General features: G+C 40.9%; 2 protein-coding genes and 1 long non-coding RNA gene across 3 annotated transcripts in view; 1 reads left to right on the forward strand and 2 right to left on the reverse strand.

Moving 5' to 3' along the window:
* The window catches only part of LOC116059868 (low affinity immunoglobulin gamma Fc region receptor II-b-like), a 347874-nt gene extending 335268 nt beyond the window's left edge, over positions 1-12606 (forward strand). The window contains exons 5-9 of the mRNA XM_035993882.1: positions 6487-6522; positions 8384-8647; positions 11506-11748; positions 11821-12021; positions 12447-12606. Of these exons, the coding sequence (XP_035849775.1) occupies positions 6487-6522; positions 8384-8647; positions 11506-11748; positions 11821-12021; positions 12447-12559 (857 nt within the window). The 3' untranslated portion in view covers positions 12560-12606. The remainder of the gene's footprint in view (positions 1-6486; positions 6523-8383; positions 8648-11505; positions 11749-11820; positions 12022-12446) is intronic.
* Positions 1-15357, reverse strand: part of LOC116064565 — a 305191-nt gene that overhangs the window by 67347 nt on the left and 222487 nt on the right. The gene's annotated exons all lie outside the window — the stretch shown is intronic.
* LOC118493578 lies at positions 14117-14422 on the reverse strand. The gene is made up of 2 exons (XR_004895523.1): positions 14350-14422; positions 14117-14260 (listed from the first exon to the last, which is right to left on the reverse strand). It is a non-coding gene; the product is annotated as an uncharacterized LOC118493578 (long non-coding RNA).

A 15357-nucleotide genomic window follows, 5' to 3' on the forward strand; every position in this document is an offset into this window, starting at 1 on the left:
AAAAAAGCTGAAACAGTTTGAAAGAGTAGCAGATCAAGTTGTGACCCTTGGTATACACTATGTACGAAAACTTACTAACGAAGAGATACTGGCTATGAGAGAGAAACTTTCAGTCACCACGGATACTGTTGTGAAAATATTCAGTAGAACTTTCGTCAAAGAAGAACTGTATTACTCAGAGCAGTTCACTAGAGTAATGAAAAGGAACAGCTTCACTGTTTTGTTGGATAATGGACACTTAATAACTGTGTATTATTACATTGTGGTAGAGAGACTTGATGAAAGAAATGTTTTGCTGTTGGAAGACAATATGACAAAACACACAGTTCAGTGCTAAATTTAGAAAATGTAGTCTGCTTGAAAAGAGTGTTACAGGGTAGGAAACAGGTTTTTGATGTGATGGATTTCAAAAGGAAATGTATGTTAGTTGATCTGCCACATTATGCCAACCTTTATGCATGTATACCTCCACGTTCCAGTGTGGAGGACTGAAATGTCATGTGGAGGAATAAAATGTTGATGATGAAACGTGATGTGGGGGTATGAAAAGTGGACTCAAAGAAAAAAATGTAAATTTTGCTGCTGTTAATGATAATTTAATTTATAATACTCTGTCATCTACATTTTACAATATACTGTATGAATCAATACACAGCCATATATGGTCCATCCATATGGCTATATAATGTAATAATAATAATAATAATAATAATAATAATAATAATAATAATAATAATAATACATTTATTTATAAAGCGCTTTCAAAGCAAAGTGCTATACAGAGCATAGAAAATACAGTTTAAAAACATTTCTAATGACTAAAATAAATACACACTCGGACTCTCAGGAAAACATACAAAGAAATTAGGCCTCATACACAACAGTAAACAGATGGGACTTTAGCTTTGCTTTAAAAACCTCAACAGAACAAGCCTGCCTGATGTCCATGGGTAAACTGTTCCACAATGTCGGTGCACGAAAAGCAAAGGCCCGTTCACCAATTGTCTTTTTTTTAACCCTTGGGACACTCAGAAGACCCGTCCCCTGAGAACGCAGGGCTCGAGCAGGCACATAAGGGTTCACTAGGTCGTTAAGGTACAACGGTGCGCTGCCATTTAATATTTTATAGGTTAGCAGCAACACCTTAAAGTCTGCTCTGGCATGAACCGGGAGCCAATGGAGAGAGGATAACACTGGTGTAATATGTTCATATCTAGAGACTCCAGTCAGAACACGAGCTGCAGCATTCTGAACCAACTGCAGACTCCGAAGACTTTTCTTTGGCAGACCCGACAGAAGGACATTACAATAATCTAGCCTGGATGACACAAAGGCATGAATGAGGACCTCAGAGTCCTTAAATTACAGTATTGATCTGATCTTGGAGATGTTTCTAAGATGGAAAAAAGCAACTCTGGTCACCTTCTTTCAGTGTTGCCACAGTTACTTTGAAAAAGTAACTTAGTTACTTTACAGATTACTTGATTTTAAAAGTAATTTAGTTACTTTACAGATTACTTGATTTTAAAAGTAACTACGTTAGATTACAAGTTACTTTATTAGTTACATTCAGCAGCTGCCGACAACACCCCCACAGCCTCAACATAAAAATAACAACCGGTTTACTGTGAGGCAGCTCAGCATTGCCAGTAGTAGGGATCTTGTTTATTATCGCACGAAACGAAGGCGAGTCAACTGTGTTTAAGGGCAGCATTTCCTCTACAACATACTGCCCGACCAACTTCTTCAACTCTCCCCCACTTACTGGTTTTGCACCGAAGTCCAGATTTTGTTGTTTGGGTGGTGGGGGACCTCCTTCTCTCTGCTTCGCACCACCTGGTGGGACTTGCTCTGTAAGTTTTACTGCGGTGCTGCGACTCCAAATGTTTCTTCAAATTTGACGTAGTGTTTTTGTAGCTAGATAGCACTTTGTCGCCACCAGCACAGAGTGTACAACGAACCTTAATATTGCCGTCTTTAGCTGACACAAGCTCAAAATAGTGACTGTATTTCCAGCTAGAAAACGCGCATCTCTCTCCTCCCTCCATTGTTGTTTACGTTTGTGTCGCTGTGTGGTACACGTGACCTGTCCTCATGCTGAAAACGTGACCTGTCCACATGCTGAAAACGTGAGTTGTCATCGCATACGTGACTTCACTCCCCGAGATGCAAGAAGAAAGTAAAAACTATATATATTTTTACTAAGGAAAATGACAAAAATAGTAACGCACAGTGACTTGGATAAGTAACTTTAATCTGATTACTGGTTTGGAAATAGTAACGCGTTAGATTACTCGTTACTGAAAAAAGTGGTCAGATTAGAGTAACGCGTTACAAGTAACGCGTTACCCGGCATCACTGCCTCCTTTATATGTAAACCAAAAGAAAGTGTCTGATCAAAAAGCACACCAAGATTCTTAACTTGGTCTCTACAATTGATTACACAATCATCGAGAGACAAAGTAATGTGATCAAAAAGATGACCTAGTTTTGCTGGTCCGATAACCATCATTTCTGTCTTAGCAGAATTAAGCAACAAGAAATTTGTTGATAACCAGCTCTTAACAGCTGCAAGACAGTCCTCAAGTTTAGCTGTGTTAGACTCGCTTCCTACACCTAGTGGCATATACAGCTGCATATCATCAGCATAGCAATGAAAATCAATCCCAAAAGAACGGAAAATCTGACCCAACGGGGATAGGTAAAGTGAAAAGAGCAATGGACCCAGTACAGACCCCTGGGGCACCCCGTGCTTCACGGCACAGAACTCCGAAAAAATGTTGTCATATAAAACACATTGAAATCTTTCTGACAGGTATGATCTTAACCACTCTAGAACTTGTCCTGATATGCCAAAGAAATTCTCAAGTCTATCCAATAATATACAGTGGTTAACCGTGTCGAAAGCAGCACTAAGATCTAACAGCAATAAAACACTTGTTGACCCCGAAACTATAGACAGTAGCAAGTCATTCACCACTTTTGTAAATGCTGTTTCTGTGGAATGATTTACCCAAAAAGCAGACTGAAATGGCTCAAATAGCTTATTTAGTGACAAATAATTTAAAAGCTGAGTTGAGACCACTTTCTCAAACACTTTTGACAGGAAAGCAAGGTTTGAAACAGGTCTATAATTGGTCATGGAGTCTACATCCAAGCTTGGCTTCTTTAGTAGGGGTTTAACCACAGCAGTTTTGAAGCAAGCTAGAAAGACTCCAGTGATGAGGGAAGAGTTTAAGATCAGTAAAACATAAGGTCCTAATGTAGGCCATAGCTCTTTGACAACCCAAGAAGGCAGAGGATCCAGTGAGCAGGTTGTACATCGTGCCACCATTACAACCTTACTCAAAGAAGCCAAGGAAATTGGTTAAAATTCAGAAAAGCTTTGTCCTGTGCAGATAGACAACGCAATAACACACTCTGATTTGTCACTGTAAGACTGGGGTATTTTGGCTCTAATGTCCTCGACCCTTTCATTAAAATACAATAAAAAATCATGTGCAGACAGGTCATTACCACTAACTGCCTGAACATGCTGTGAGAGTCGAGAAACAGTGTCAAATAACAGTCTGGGATTATGCCTATTATTTGAAATCAAATTAGAATAGTAGGCTGCTTTTTCAGCTGACATCCTAGATTGGAAGTTGACCAGACTGTCTTTCCACGCATGATAAAACACTTCAAGCCTTGAGTGACGCCACTGACGTTCAATTTTTCTGCAGCTCTTTCTAAGGATTTGTAAATCGTCATTTAACCAAGGGGTATGGTTCTTTATAAGACACCTCCGAGTCTTTACTGGAACCACAGAATCAAGAAGGCCCCGAAGAGCACTGTTAAAATTAGCAGTAAGGCGGTCAACTGAAAGAGCCTGGTTAAATACTGGATCTACCACATCCGGCAAACCCATAGTAAGATCATGTAAAGCTCTTGTGCTGATATAACGAGATGACCTTATTATCCTTGTTTCTTTCCAAAGGATGAGTGAATTTGGGATTAAGATTTCAAATAAAATTATTGAGTGATCTAAAACAGGTAACACAGAAATTTCATTTACCGAGACAGACAACCCATAACCTAACACTAGATCAAGTGTATGTCCACGCTGATGTGTTGATCCAGTCACAAATTGTGTGAGATTAAAGGACTCAATAAGATTTAAAAAGTCTTTAACCAGAGGCTTGTCATCACAACAAATTTGAATGTTAAAATCACCCACAATCAAAATCATTTCATATTGCAGAAAAAAGCTGGATAAAAAGTCTGCAAATTCAGAAATAAATTTATCATGATATTTGGGTGGACGATATATAACAGCAACTAAAACAACAGAGGGATTATTCAAGGTGAAAAGCTGCAGTTCAAAACTAGTGAAGACAGGAAAGTTCAGCAACTGTTTGCATTTTCTTAAAGAGTGAGGCCACCCCCCCTCCTCTGCCTGTTAGTCGAGGAGAACTGAAGAAACTGGAGTCAGGAGGACAGAGTTCCACCAGGGGCGCCAATTTACCACCATGCAACCACGTCTCTGTTAAAAACATTACATCCAGCTCATGGGAGTCATAAAAGTCACGGAGGATAAACGTCTTATTGTACAGTGACCGGGCGTTAAGGAGAGCCATTTGGACTTTCCCCACCTCAGCCCCCGGTGGAGTTTTACAATCCAGGTGACGCAAGTTATCCAGACAAGCACCTCCCCTTCCACGCCTCCTTTGTGACCAGCAGGGCTGCAACAGCTGATCGAGCTCCGGAGACACCGGGTAAACAGGAAGAATCCACCGCTGTCGGCATGCAAAAACCAATTGAAAATGCCTGACATCAACAGCAGGATCCGTGTTTATCATCCTCATTACCGTTTTCATCTAAACACGTATGCCTGAGTGTGTACCGTGTGCACGCCCATGTCTCCTGCGGGTCCTTTTTCGGGGTAGAAAAACTGGCTCACGGCGAAACAATTCCTCCGGTACTGAAGCCAAAAACGGAGGAAGCCTCGATTTCTGTTGTTGTTACATATGTCATAAAGTGCCTGGCGCTCGTAGACCAACAGCGATTGGGTATTTACAACCAGCAAAGACGCCACTATAAACACAATAAACAACTGAGAGAAAAAAGACACAGGGACAGAGAGACGGCATGCCATGACACCCGGCGCCATCTTCATCTCCAACACGAATGTAAAATATAATGAATGTCATGCAAAAATGTGATTTGGACTATTGTTGATCAAGCTCTGTAAACCTATGCATGAGCTTAATTGCTTAACTCGTAAAAAATACTTTTTTTCAATAAACATACATGCAATAATGTAATACAGTTTTGTTTGCACATCAATGTATTTTAAAATATATTAATCAATATATAGCAATAGGTTGTCCATCCATATATTGCTATATATTTTCAAATATATGAGGAAGTTTCTCATATATTGAAATATATTTTCTAATGTATTGCAATATAAATGCTAGTATATTGCAATAAACGTTTGTTTTGTAAGGGCCTCCACCTTGTGTTCAGACTGGTCTGCCACCTGGTGGTGTTCTGTCTGTACTGCATCTCCACTTTCATCATGGTGTCTTTATATTGACACAGGGCCACAGGTAACATTAATTCACTGATCTTACAATCAATCTCACACTGTTACTTTGGTGTTGATGATTGACAGTTTTTTTAATAACTTGCTCTGACTGTAGGAAATGAGAGGCCCGTCTCCGGGGTGAAGACCCCGCCCACCCAGAGATTGGATGATGACTATGATGATGTCATCATCGCTGTCACCACAGAGCATCACTTCTGAACTGATCTGAAAAGAAGCTGACCTCTCCGTAAATCAGAAACAGTTCCCCCGGCCGTCTTGATATATTTATGTTTTAATCATATTCAATATGAAATCATTGCTTTAAGTTTGAATTGCTCCTTTACTGTTAGCCACAGCTATCTCTGTAATCCTGAATACTTTCAATAAAGTTTGTTTCCATACTTTTGCCTGAAGTCTTTGCTGTTCTAGAGTCAGATTCATGTTGTGATACTGTCTGTTTCCAGTCAGATAGAAAGTACTGCTGCTTGTTGTGGTTTAGATGTGTCTCACAGAGTGTGACATCCTCTGCCTACTGGTTTTAGCTGCTCTGAGTCAAACATTCAAAGTGCTTGATGTCACATGACCAACAGGTACGATGGCACAAACATCTCTGCAAAGGCTGATCTGTAAGTACACTCTGTTCTGTTATTACATTGTTAGCTTCATTGTTTAAAATGTTCAGAAAACACAACCTTTAAGAGCAGGAAGTACAACAGCTGCAGAGAAACTGTAGTTAAAGGGTTAACGTCAGAGCTTATTGGACGGAGCTGCAGCGTGTTAGAAAAGCAGAATAAACTGGTGTTAAAGCTGGAAGATGCTGAGAGTATTTAGTGTGGACTCCATCTTCTCTGAGCTCACAGTTGTTCTGTCTGTCTGCAGTAAAAGCTCAAACTAACCTGAGGTCCATTTCTCTTCAGTTCTGACCTCACTGCTGAGCAGCACAACAAACCAAGGTCAGTATAAACTCTGAGAACACTTTATATTAAAGTACACAGGGTTACAGATATTCAAACAGGGACGGGTTGATTTTGTCTGACTTCATTAGTTCAATAAAATGTTTTTAAATGAGCATTTTGTTCATTTTCTGAAAAGCAACGAGTTTGAACATACAAGGTTTACGCCCAGCAGAGATGATATGTTCCCCTTTCTATAGTTAGATTCTTAGAACTAATCTACTTGAAGTTTGTGCCGTACTAAACCACACAGCTTCCCTTCTCTAAAGTTGCCTCTTCACACTTAACCTTCGTGTTGTCTTCCCGTCGACCATGCAACTTGTTTTCTACTACGGTAAAAACAGAAAATGAACTCTATTTAAGACGCTTTTTTCCAGGTTTTTGTCTGTTTTTTTTGTGCCTTTTTTTCTACCACCAGATTCACCACTAACACCGACTTATAAACTCTAGTTTTACACTTTTTTTTTTTTAATTCATGGTCAATAAACCTCAATTAAATTAAATAATACCTAAGTTGAGTTAAAAGAAAAGATGAAATTATAAATTATTTTGACAAATAGTTATGATGATGATCCCGACTGTCAAAGTTTAGTCCGGATACATGGTCTTCCTGTCGACCAACAAGTGTCTGTGTGTGTGTGTGTGTGTGTGTGTGTGTGTGTGTTTGAAATGTGTTGTCTTGAATAACAAGCAACTTCTTGTTTTTTCTGGGTCAAAAATGTAATTTTGAAACTTTTATTTTCAACGTTTTGGTCGTCTTTTTCGACAAGTTGCCAAAGTAATAACTTTGTTATTGGTAAAATAACAAAGTTAGCAAAAAGTAGGAATATCTTCTCCCACAAAGTCTAAACTGCCATGTTTCCACTGTGGACAGAATCAGTGTTATATGAGGATTTACACTCACCTAAAGGATTATTAGGAACACCCTACTAATAGCGTGTTTGACCCCCTTTCACCTTCAGAACTGCCTTAATTCTTCGTGGCATTGATTCAACAAGGTGCTGGAAGCATTCTCTAGAAATGTTGGCCCATATTGAGAGGATAGCATCTGGCAGTTGATGGAGACTTGTGGGATGCACATCCAGGGCACGAAGCTCCCGTTACACCACATCCCAAAGATGTTCTACTGGGTTGAGATCTGGTGACTGTGGGGCCATTTTAGTACGGTGAACTCATTGTCATGTTCAAGAAACCAATTTGAAATGATTTGAGCTTTGTGACACGGTGCATTATCCTGCTGGAAGTAGCCATCAGAGGATGGGTACATGGTGGTCATAAAGGGATGGACATGGTCAGCATCTAACATCAACAAAGCGTTTTCGCCCACAGGACCGGCGCATACTGGATGTTTTTCCTTTTTCAGACCGTTCTTTGTAAACCCTAGAAATGGTTGTGCATGAAAATACCAGTAACTGAGCAGATTGTGAAATACTCAGACCAGCCCGTCTGGCACCAACAACGATGCCACGCTCAAAGTTGCTTAGATCACCTTTCTTTCCCATTCTGACATTCAGTTTGGAGTTCAGGAGATTGTCTAGACCTGGACCACCCCCCTGAATGCATTGAAGCAGCTTCCAAGTGATTGGTTAATTAGATAATTGCATTAACGGAAAATTGAACAGGTGTTCCTAATAATCTTCAAGGTGAGTGTATTTACCTGTCAGACAGATCTTCAACTGAGCTCAGTAACATGCTGGCTTGTGCGAGTAAATGACCAGTTTTTGACTGTTTTTTTGTCCTCTGATTATACATGATACATTACATTCATCACATAATTATGACACAAATATCAGGAAATAAGTTTGGGTTTCAGACTTTCTTCTCGGGTCATTTAGTGTTTTCTAAACTCTCCTCCCTCCAGCCTCTCTGACTGTGAGTCCCAGCAGCTCTCAGATGTTTGAAGGACAGTCTGTCTCTCTGAGCTGTGAGGAGGACGACAGCTCTGCTGGATGGACTCTGAGGAGGAACACAACCAGAAAAACCAGGACTCAGTGTGGAGATGGCTGGGGAAGACCTGCTGGTTCTTCCTGTAACATCAGCTACATGGACCCAGTGGACAGTGGAGTTTACTGGTGTGAGTCCAGAGAGGGAGCAACCAGTAACAGCATCAACATCACTGTCACTGGTAAGATCAGACTGTGGAGTCAGTATTGATGAAGCTGTGTGTGAATGGATGACATGCTGTAGTTTGTCTCTGTGTTCAGATGGACCAGTGATCCTGCAGAGTCCTGTCCTCCCTGTGACGGAGGGAGAAGACCTCACTCTGCACTGTAAAACAGAGACGTCCTCCAACCTCTCAGCTGGTTTCTATAAAGATGGCTCCTTCATCAGGACTGAGCCTGCAGGTCACATGACCATCCACCATGTTTCCAGGTCTGATGAAGGCCTCTACAAGTGCAACATCAGCAGTGATGGAGAGTCTCCATCCAGCTGGGTCTCTATCACAGGTGAGGAGGTTACCTTTGATTTCAGGAGTTCATTCATCCAGATATTCAAAGGGTTAACGTCAGTTTATTGGACGGAGCTGCAGCGTGTTAGGCTATGTTTAGACGGAAACCATCTGAAGCGAAAACGCAAAAGTGGCGCTGCGTTCTCTCTTTTTATTCCGCGTTAAGATAAGCGTTTTGGGGGGGAAAGCTGCGTGCATATGGTGACGCAAAAGTGTGTGAAATTCGATGTAGTATGCACACCAGGCAGCGAGGTGGTGGTGTGAAGCACTGCCACACAACACCACCAAGTCCGCGCGCCTGCATACAACCTTCCTTCTACTTCTCTCCCTAGCAGCGCGAAACCAAAACATGATGAAGCAAACAATTAAAGTTGACAATTTAGTCTGGACAGAGGAGGCTGAAGCAGGACCTCCTCTGCCCGCTGGCCACTGCCACTCTTTCTTTTTTTCTCTCTCTCTCTCTCTCTCTCTCTCTCTCTCTCTCTCTCTCTCTCTGTCTCTTCATCCGCAACATTGTCGTCTACCCTGGCTAAAATGAATAGCCTACATATGGTCATTTAACTATAACAACCTAATCCACATTGTCAAAGTCATTTAAATATTGAGCCATTACATTGAAAATCTTTTAGATAACAGGAGCCTATAATTTCTGTAGCCTACTCCATAACAACAGACTACCTTGACGCCTATTCTGGTCTCTCTCCACACCACTGTCTTCAGACTTTTGCGTTTTTACCCGTTAGACGGGAACGCGACGGCGGAGCGTTTTTAAGATTTCCACTCAGGAGGGTTGTTTCACTTTTTTTGCGTTTTTAAGCCCCAAAAATGCCGTCGCCGTCAAAACGAAAGGCACATCTGATAAAATATTTTTTTGTTTTCACCCGTGAGCGGCATCGTGTAAACAGGGCCTTACAAAAACAGAATAAACTGGTGTTAAAGCTAGAAGACGCTGAGAGTATTTAGTGTGGACTCCATCTTCTCTGAGCTCACAGTTGTTCTGTCTGTCTGCAGTAAAAGCTCAAACTAACCTGAGGTCCATTTCTCTTCAGTTCTGACCTCACTGCTGAGCAGCACAACAAACCAAGGTCAGTATAAACTCTGAGAACACTTTATATTAAAGTACACAGGGTTACAGATATTCAAACAGGGACGGGTTGATTTTGTCTGACTTCATTAGCTCAATAAAATGTTCTCAAATGAGCATTTTGTTCATTTCATGTAAAGCAACGAGTTTGAACATACAAGGTTTACGCCCAGCAGAGATGATATGTTCCCCTTTCTATAGTTAGATTCTTAGAACTAATCTAGTTGAAGTTTGTGCCGTACTAAACCACACAGCTTCCCTTTTCTAAAGTTGCCTCTTCACACTTAACCTTCGTGTTGTCTTCCCGTCGACCATGCAACTTGTTTTCTACTACGGTAAAAACAGAAAATGAACTCTATTTAAGACGCTTTTTTCCAGGTTTTTGTCTGTTTTTTTTGTGCCTTTTTTGCTACCACCAGATTCACCACTAACACCGACTTATAAACTCTAGTTTTACACTTTTGTTTTTTTTTAATTCATGGTCAATAAACCTCAATTAAATTAAATAATACCTAAGTTGAGTTAAAAGAAAAGATGAAATTATAAATTATTTTGACAAATAGTTATGATTTAGTGGATAATCACGACTGTCAAAGTTTAGTGTTGTCTTCCTGTCGACCAACGTGTGTGTGTGTGTGTGTGTGTGTGTGTGTGTGTGTGTGTGTGTGTGTGTTTGAAATGTGTTGTCTTGAATAACAAGCAACTTCTTGTTTTTTTCTGGGTCAAAAATGTAATTTTGAAACTTTTTTTTTCAACGTTTTGGTCATCTTTTTCGACACTTTTGTTGCCAAAGTAATAACTTTGTTAACAAAGTTAACAAAAGTAAGAATATCTCCTCCTACAAAGTCAAATTGCCACGTTTCCACTGTGGACAGGATCAGTGTTATATGAGGATTTATTTACCTGTCAGACAGATCTTCAACTGAGCTCAGTAACATGCTGGTTTATGCGAGTAAATGACCAGTTTTTGACTTTTTTTTGTCCTCTCATTATACATGATACATTACATTCATCACATAATTATGACACAAATATTAGGATACAAGTTTGGGTTTCAGACTTTCTTCTCGGGATCATTTAGTGTTTTCTAAACCCTCCTCCCTCCAGCCTCTCTGACTGTGAGTCCCAGCAGCTCTCAGATGTTTGAAGGACAGTCTGTCTCTCTGAGCTGTGAGGAGGACGACAGCTCTGCTGGATGGACTCTGAGGAGGAACACAACCAGAAAAACCAGGACTCAGTGTGGAGATGGCTGGGGAAGACCTGCTGGTTCTTCCTGTATCATCAGCTACATGGACCCAGTGGACAGTGGAGTTTACTGGTGTGAGTCCAGAGAGGGAACAACCAGTAACAGCATCAACATCACTGTCATTGGTAAGATCAGACTGTGGAGTCAGTATTGATGAAGCTGTGTGTGAATGGATGACATGCTGTAGTTTGTCTCTGTGTTGAGGTGGACCAGTGATCCTGCAGAGTCCTGTCCTCCCTGTGATGGAGGGAGAAGACCTCACTCTGAACTGTAAAACAGAGACGTCCTCCAACCTCCCAGCTAGTTTCTATAAAGATGACTCCTTCATCAGGACTGAGCCTGCAGGTCACGTGACCATCCACCATGTTTCCAGGTCTGATGAAGGCCTCTACAAGTGCAACATCAGCAGTGTTGGAGAGTCTCTACCCAGCTGGGTCTCTGTCACAGGTGAGGAGGTTACCTTTGATTTCAGGAGTTCATTCATCCAGATATTCACCTGACAGCTGATTCTCTCTACAGAGAAACCTACGACAACAAGCCCTCCTATGACCACAAGCCAATCTCCGAGCTCGCCACCGCCCCCTGACACCTCAGCTCTGCCCCTAACCTCAGACCACCCCCCCAACCTTGTGACCAGACTGGTCTGTCACCTGGTGGTGTTCTGTCTGTACTGCATCTCCACTTTCATCATGGTGTCTTTATATCGAGGCAGGACCGCAGGTAAAACAGTGACTCATTCACTGACCTTACTATCAATCTCACCACTCTGGTGTTTTATTTTTATTTTTATTTAACCAGGTAGGCCGTGGAGAACAGGTTCTCATTTACAACGGCGATCTGGCAGAGAAAGGCATAAGCGTGCAGGACAACATACAGTTTCACATTCAATACAATACAGGAATACAGTATAGAAAAGGCTACATAAAATACAAATTAAGTTACAAATTACAAAGCCGGTGCAAAGTGAGGTGTAAGTAAGACGAAGGATATGCAAAAGTGATATGGTAATAACACAATATACATGAATAGACAGTCTATAACACTGCTGAGATGTAGTGAAGAGTCAGTGATGTTTGGTTGTATTTAACAGAACTCTTCAGCTGATCAATTATCTACATTTTCTTTCTAACCTGCTCTGACTGTAGGAAAGGGCCTACCTGTCGCCATGGTGACGACCTCGCCCACCCAGGCTGAGGAGGGATTGGATGATGAATATGAGAATGACATCACCGCTGTCACCAGAGAGCATCACTTCTGAACTGATCTGAAAAGAAGCTGAAATTGCCATAGACCCCCCCGTTCCCCGGCCGTCTTGATATAATTGTTTTAATCATATTCAATATGAAATCATTGCTTTAAATTTGAATTGCTAATTTACTGCCAGCCACAGCTATCTCTGTAATCCTGAATATTTTATAACAATTCTTACTTAAAAAAGCTTTTTTCCCGTAGCTTTTCATGAAATTGATCTGCGTTACTTTCTGTCTTTTACAGGGTTTGTATTTCAGTTCTCAGTTCAGTCAGTGTCTTTAACGTCAGCTCTCTATCACTGCTGAGAGTGGGAATGAGATGCTCATTGTAAAAATGTGTTTGGATGAAAGCATCATATCAGTTGAGTCAGACAGCCAGCAGGTGACAGCACAGCTCCTTCTCTTTCTTTACACATGCTCAGTTCAGCTCACAGTTCACTCTGTTGGCTCGCTCTTTAAATTATGTGTTTTTCATCTTAACTTTTTAATTCATTCATCACTGAATTACAGAAATCTGAAGATTATTTGGGCTTGCATGCAGTTTAGTGTCCCAATTTTTTTTCTCCAAAAATTGAGTTCTCCCAAATGATGAGGGTCTTATTTGAGACAGGTTAGGGTTAGAGTTAGGGTTAGGGTAGCACAGGTGGTTTAGCAGGTTCATAATTAATTAAGGACATTGTATGGAGAATTTGGGACACTAAACTGCACGTATACCGAGTATTTTAATAATATATTCAAGTAAAATTGGGTAAAAAATGAACTTCGATAAAAATAAAACTCAGGTCAGTCAATAAGTACAAAACGTTAATGTTTACTGTGTGTTCCTAAAATGATCAAATAAAGATAATTAACATATCAACACACACATGACATCTCACCGCAGAGTATCCAAACCAACCATTATTATTGTGAGAGCCATTTGGGTTTGTTTATTATTTGTTGCTGTTAAACCTCCCGCCACCAGGGGTAGCGAGGGCACTGTCCATTTGGCTGCGACAGAGGTGATTTAATCAATGTCCAACTGGGCACAGGTGGTGGGCGGGAGAAGGGAGCAAATAGTTTTTTGACCGTGCAATATGTTATGCGAATGGAAAGTGGAATTAATGTATTTTTGGTTGGTATTTAGCCTACACATAAATGGACTCTATGTATGAGAAACTGCCTGAGTTTAAAATAAATGCTTACTGGCGACGTTTGACATTGGCTCACATCCCAGCTAACACTTTTTGCTTCCCAGAACGTTGCGCGAACATTCCCTGAAGGTTAGTTAGTTAGTTGTTGTTAGTTGTAATGGAAAGTCGGTTTAACGGTCTGGGAACGGTCGTTTTTGGTTATTTTAGAACTAAAAATAAAAAAAGTCTAAAACATATATATGCAATAATCAGAATCAGTTTTATTGGCCATATAGACACATAATAGTGCAAATGTAGTGTGCAAGATGCATACTGGAATGATAAAGTATGTAATGTGTAGGTGAATGGCCAAAGTGGGGATGACCCCACTTATCAGCAGTTCCGGAGAGTGATGGCAGTGGGAAAGAAGCTGTTCTTGTGTCTGGTTGTTTGTGTGTGCAGGGATCTGTAGGGCCTGCCAGAGGGGACGAGGCAGGAGGATGGCAGTAGTGTAGAAGATGGCCAACAGCTCTTGCTTCCGCAAAAAAAATTAAATAGAGCTCCATGGTTTTGAAGGCTCAGTCCTTCTCAGCTGGCCTACAAAGAAAGAAACAACAGTTTGATATGTCATACTAAGAAAGAAAACGTTGACAAAAGCAAGACAAATTGCCTCACTAACAATTTACCATCTGTGTGGGGCAAACTTAAGCACTTGCCCAATGAAGTCCTCCGCGTCTGTTGCAGTCAGCGCAGGAACGTTTTTCTGGGAGGCCTCTAGAGTAGAAGTCAAAATGAAGCAAAGTTACAAGTAAAATTAAAACCTCTTATTAGCCAAGCTAAGCATAATACTGATGTGAACAATAAAATACTGTTATAATCCTGCAGATTGTCAGGTCCTGGAAGGCCTTCTTTGTCTTTCTTCCCCGCAGGCTATACTGTTTTAGAACGTCATTGGTTTCCACTCGCCGTAGCATGCTACGAATGGCAGTACCTCCAGTCGAACCTCCAGGCTTGTCAGGAAAAGTTGCTGTAAAACATATAGAAACACAAATTATACATGTGGAATAAAGTGGAGAGTTTGTACAATCTCATTTTGTAAGAGAAGTCAGTTCAGATATAATGATATTTGAAGTTATGCAAAAGCCACTGTACCTTTAACTGGGTCCCAAGATGAAGTGGCAGGCCGAGCCTGCGTTACAATAGACCCATCCACCTCTGGGCGACCGGCTGGTTTCCTGTGTGGTGTTGACTCATTTAAAAAGAAAGTAGATATGACAAACACATCAGAACAGTCACATGATATGCAGCCAGGTTGAATGTCAGTAGTTCCATGGTAGGAAATATGACTCTGGTTTCTTAAATGCATGTATGAATGTTAACTTACGGATAGGGCTTCCAGACACACGCTCCCTCCTGGAATGCCTTCTTGCTTATGGACCGGAGTCATCTGAAATAAAAGACCATACAATTTGTACTGATTGCAAAAAGAATATTTGAATGTATACAGTCAGTGTAAACATTGTATATGACAGCATTTCTCAGGATTTTTGCATTGTAGCCCAGAGACTTTCTAATGGGGAGACACAGCATCAATAGAAATACATGGGTTTAGTTTGTAAAGCCAGTATGGCAGCTGTGGAGCCTACACATATTCCGTCCCTTCCTGTATGCTTCCCCATTCACTTAAATAGGAA

The sequence above is a fragment of the Sander lucioperca genome, chromosome 17, assembly GCF_008315115.2.
Source record: "Sander lucioperca isolate FBNREF2018 chromosome 17, SLUC_FBN_1.2, whole genome shotgun sequence".
NCBI lineage: Eukaryota > Metazoa > Chordata > Actinopteri > Perciformes > Percidae > Sander > Sander lucioperca.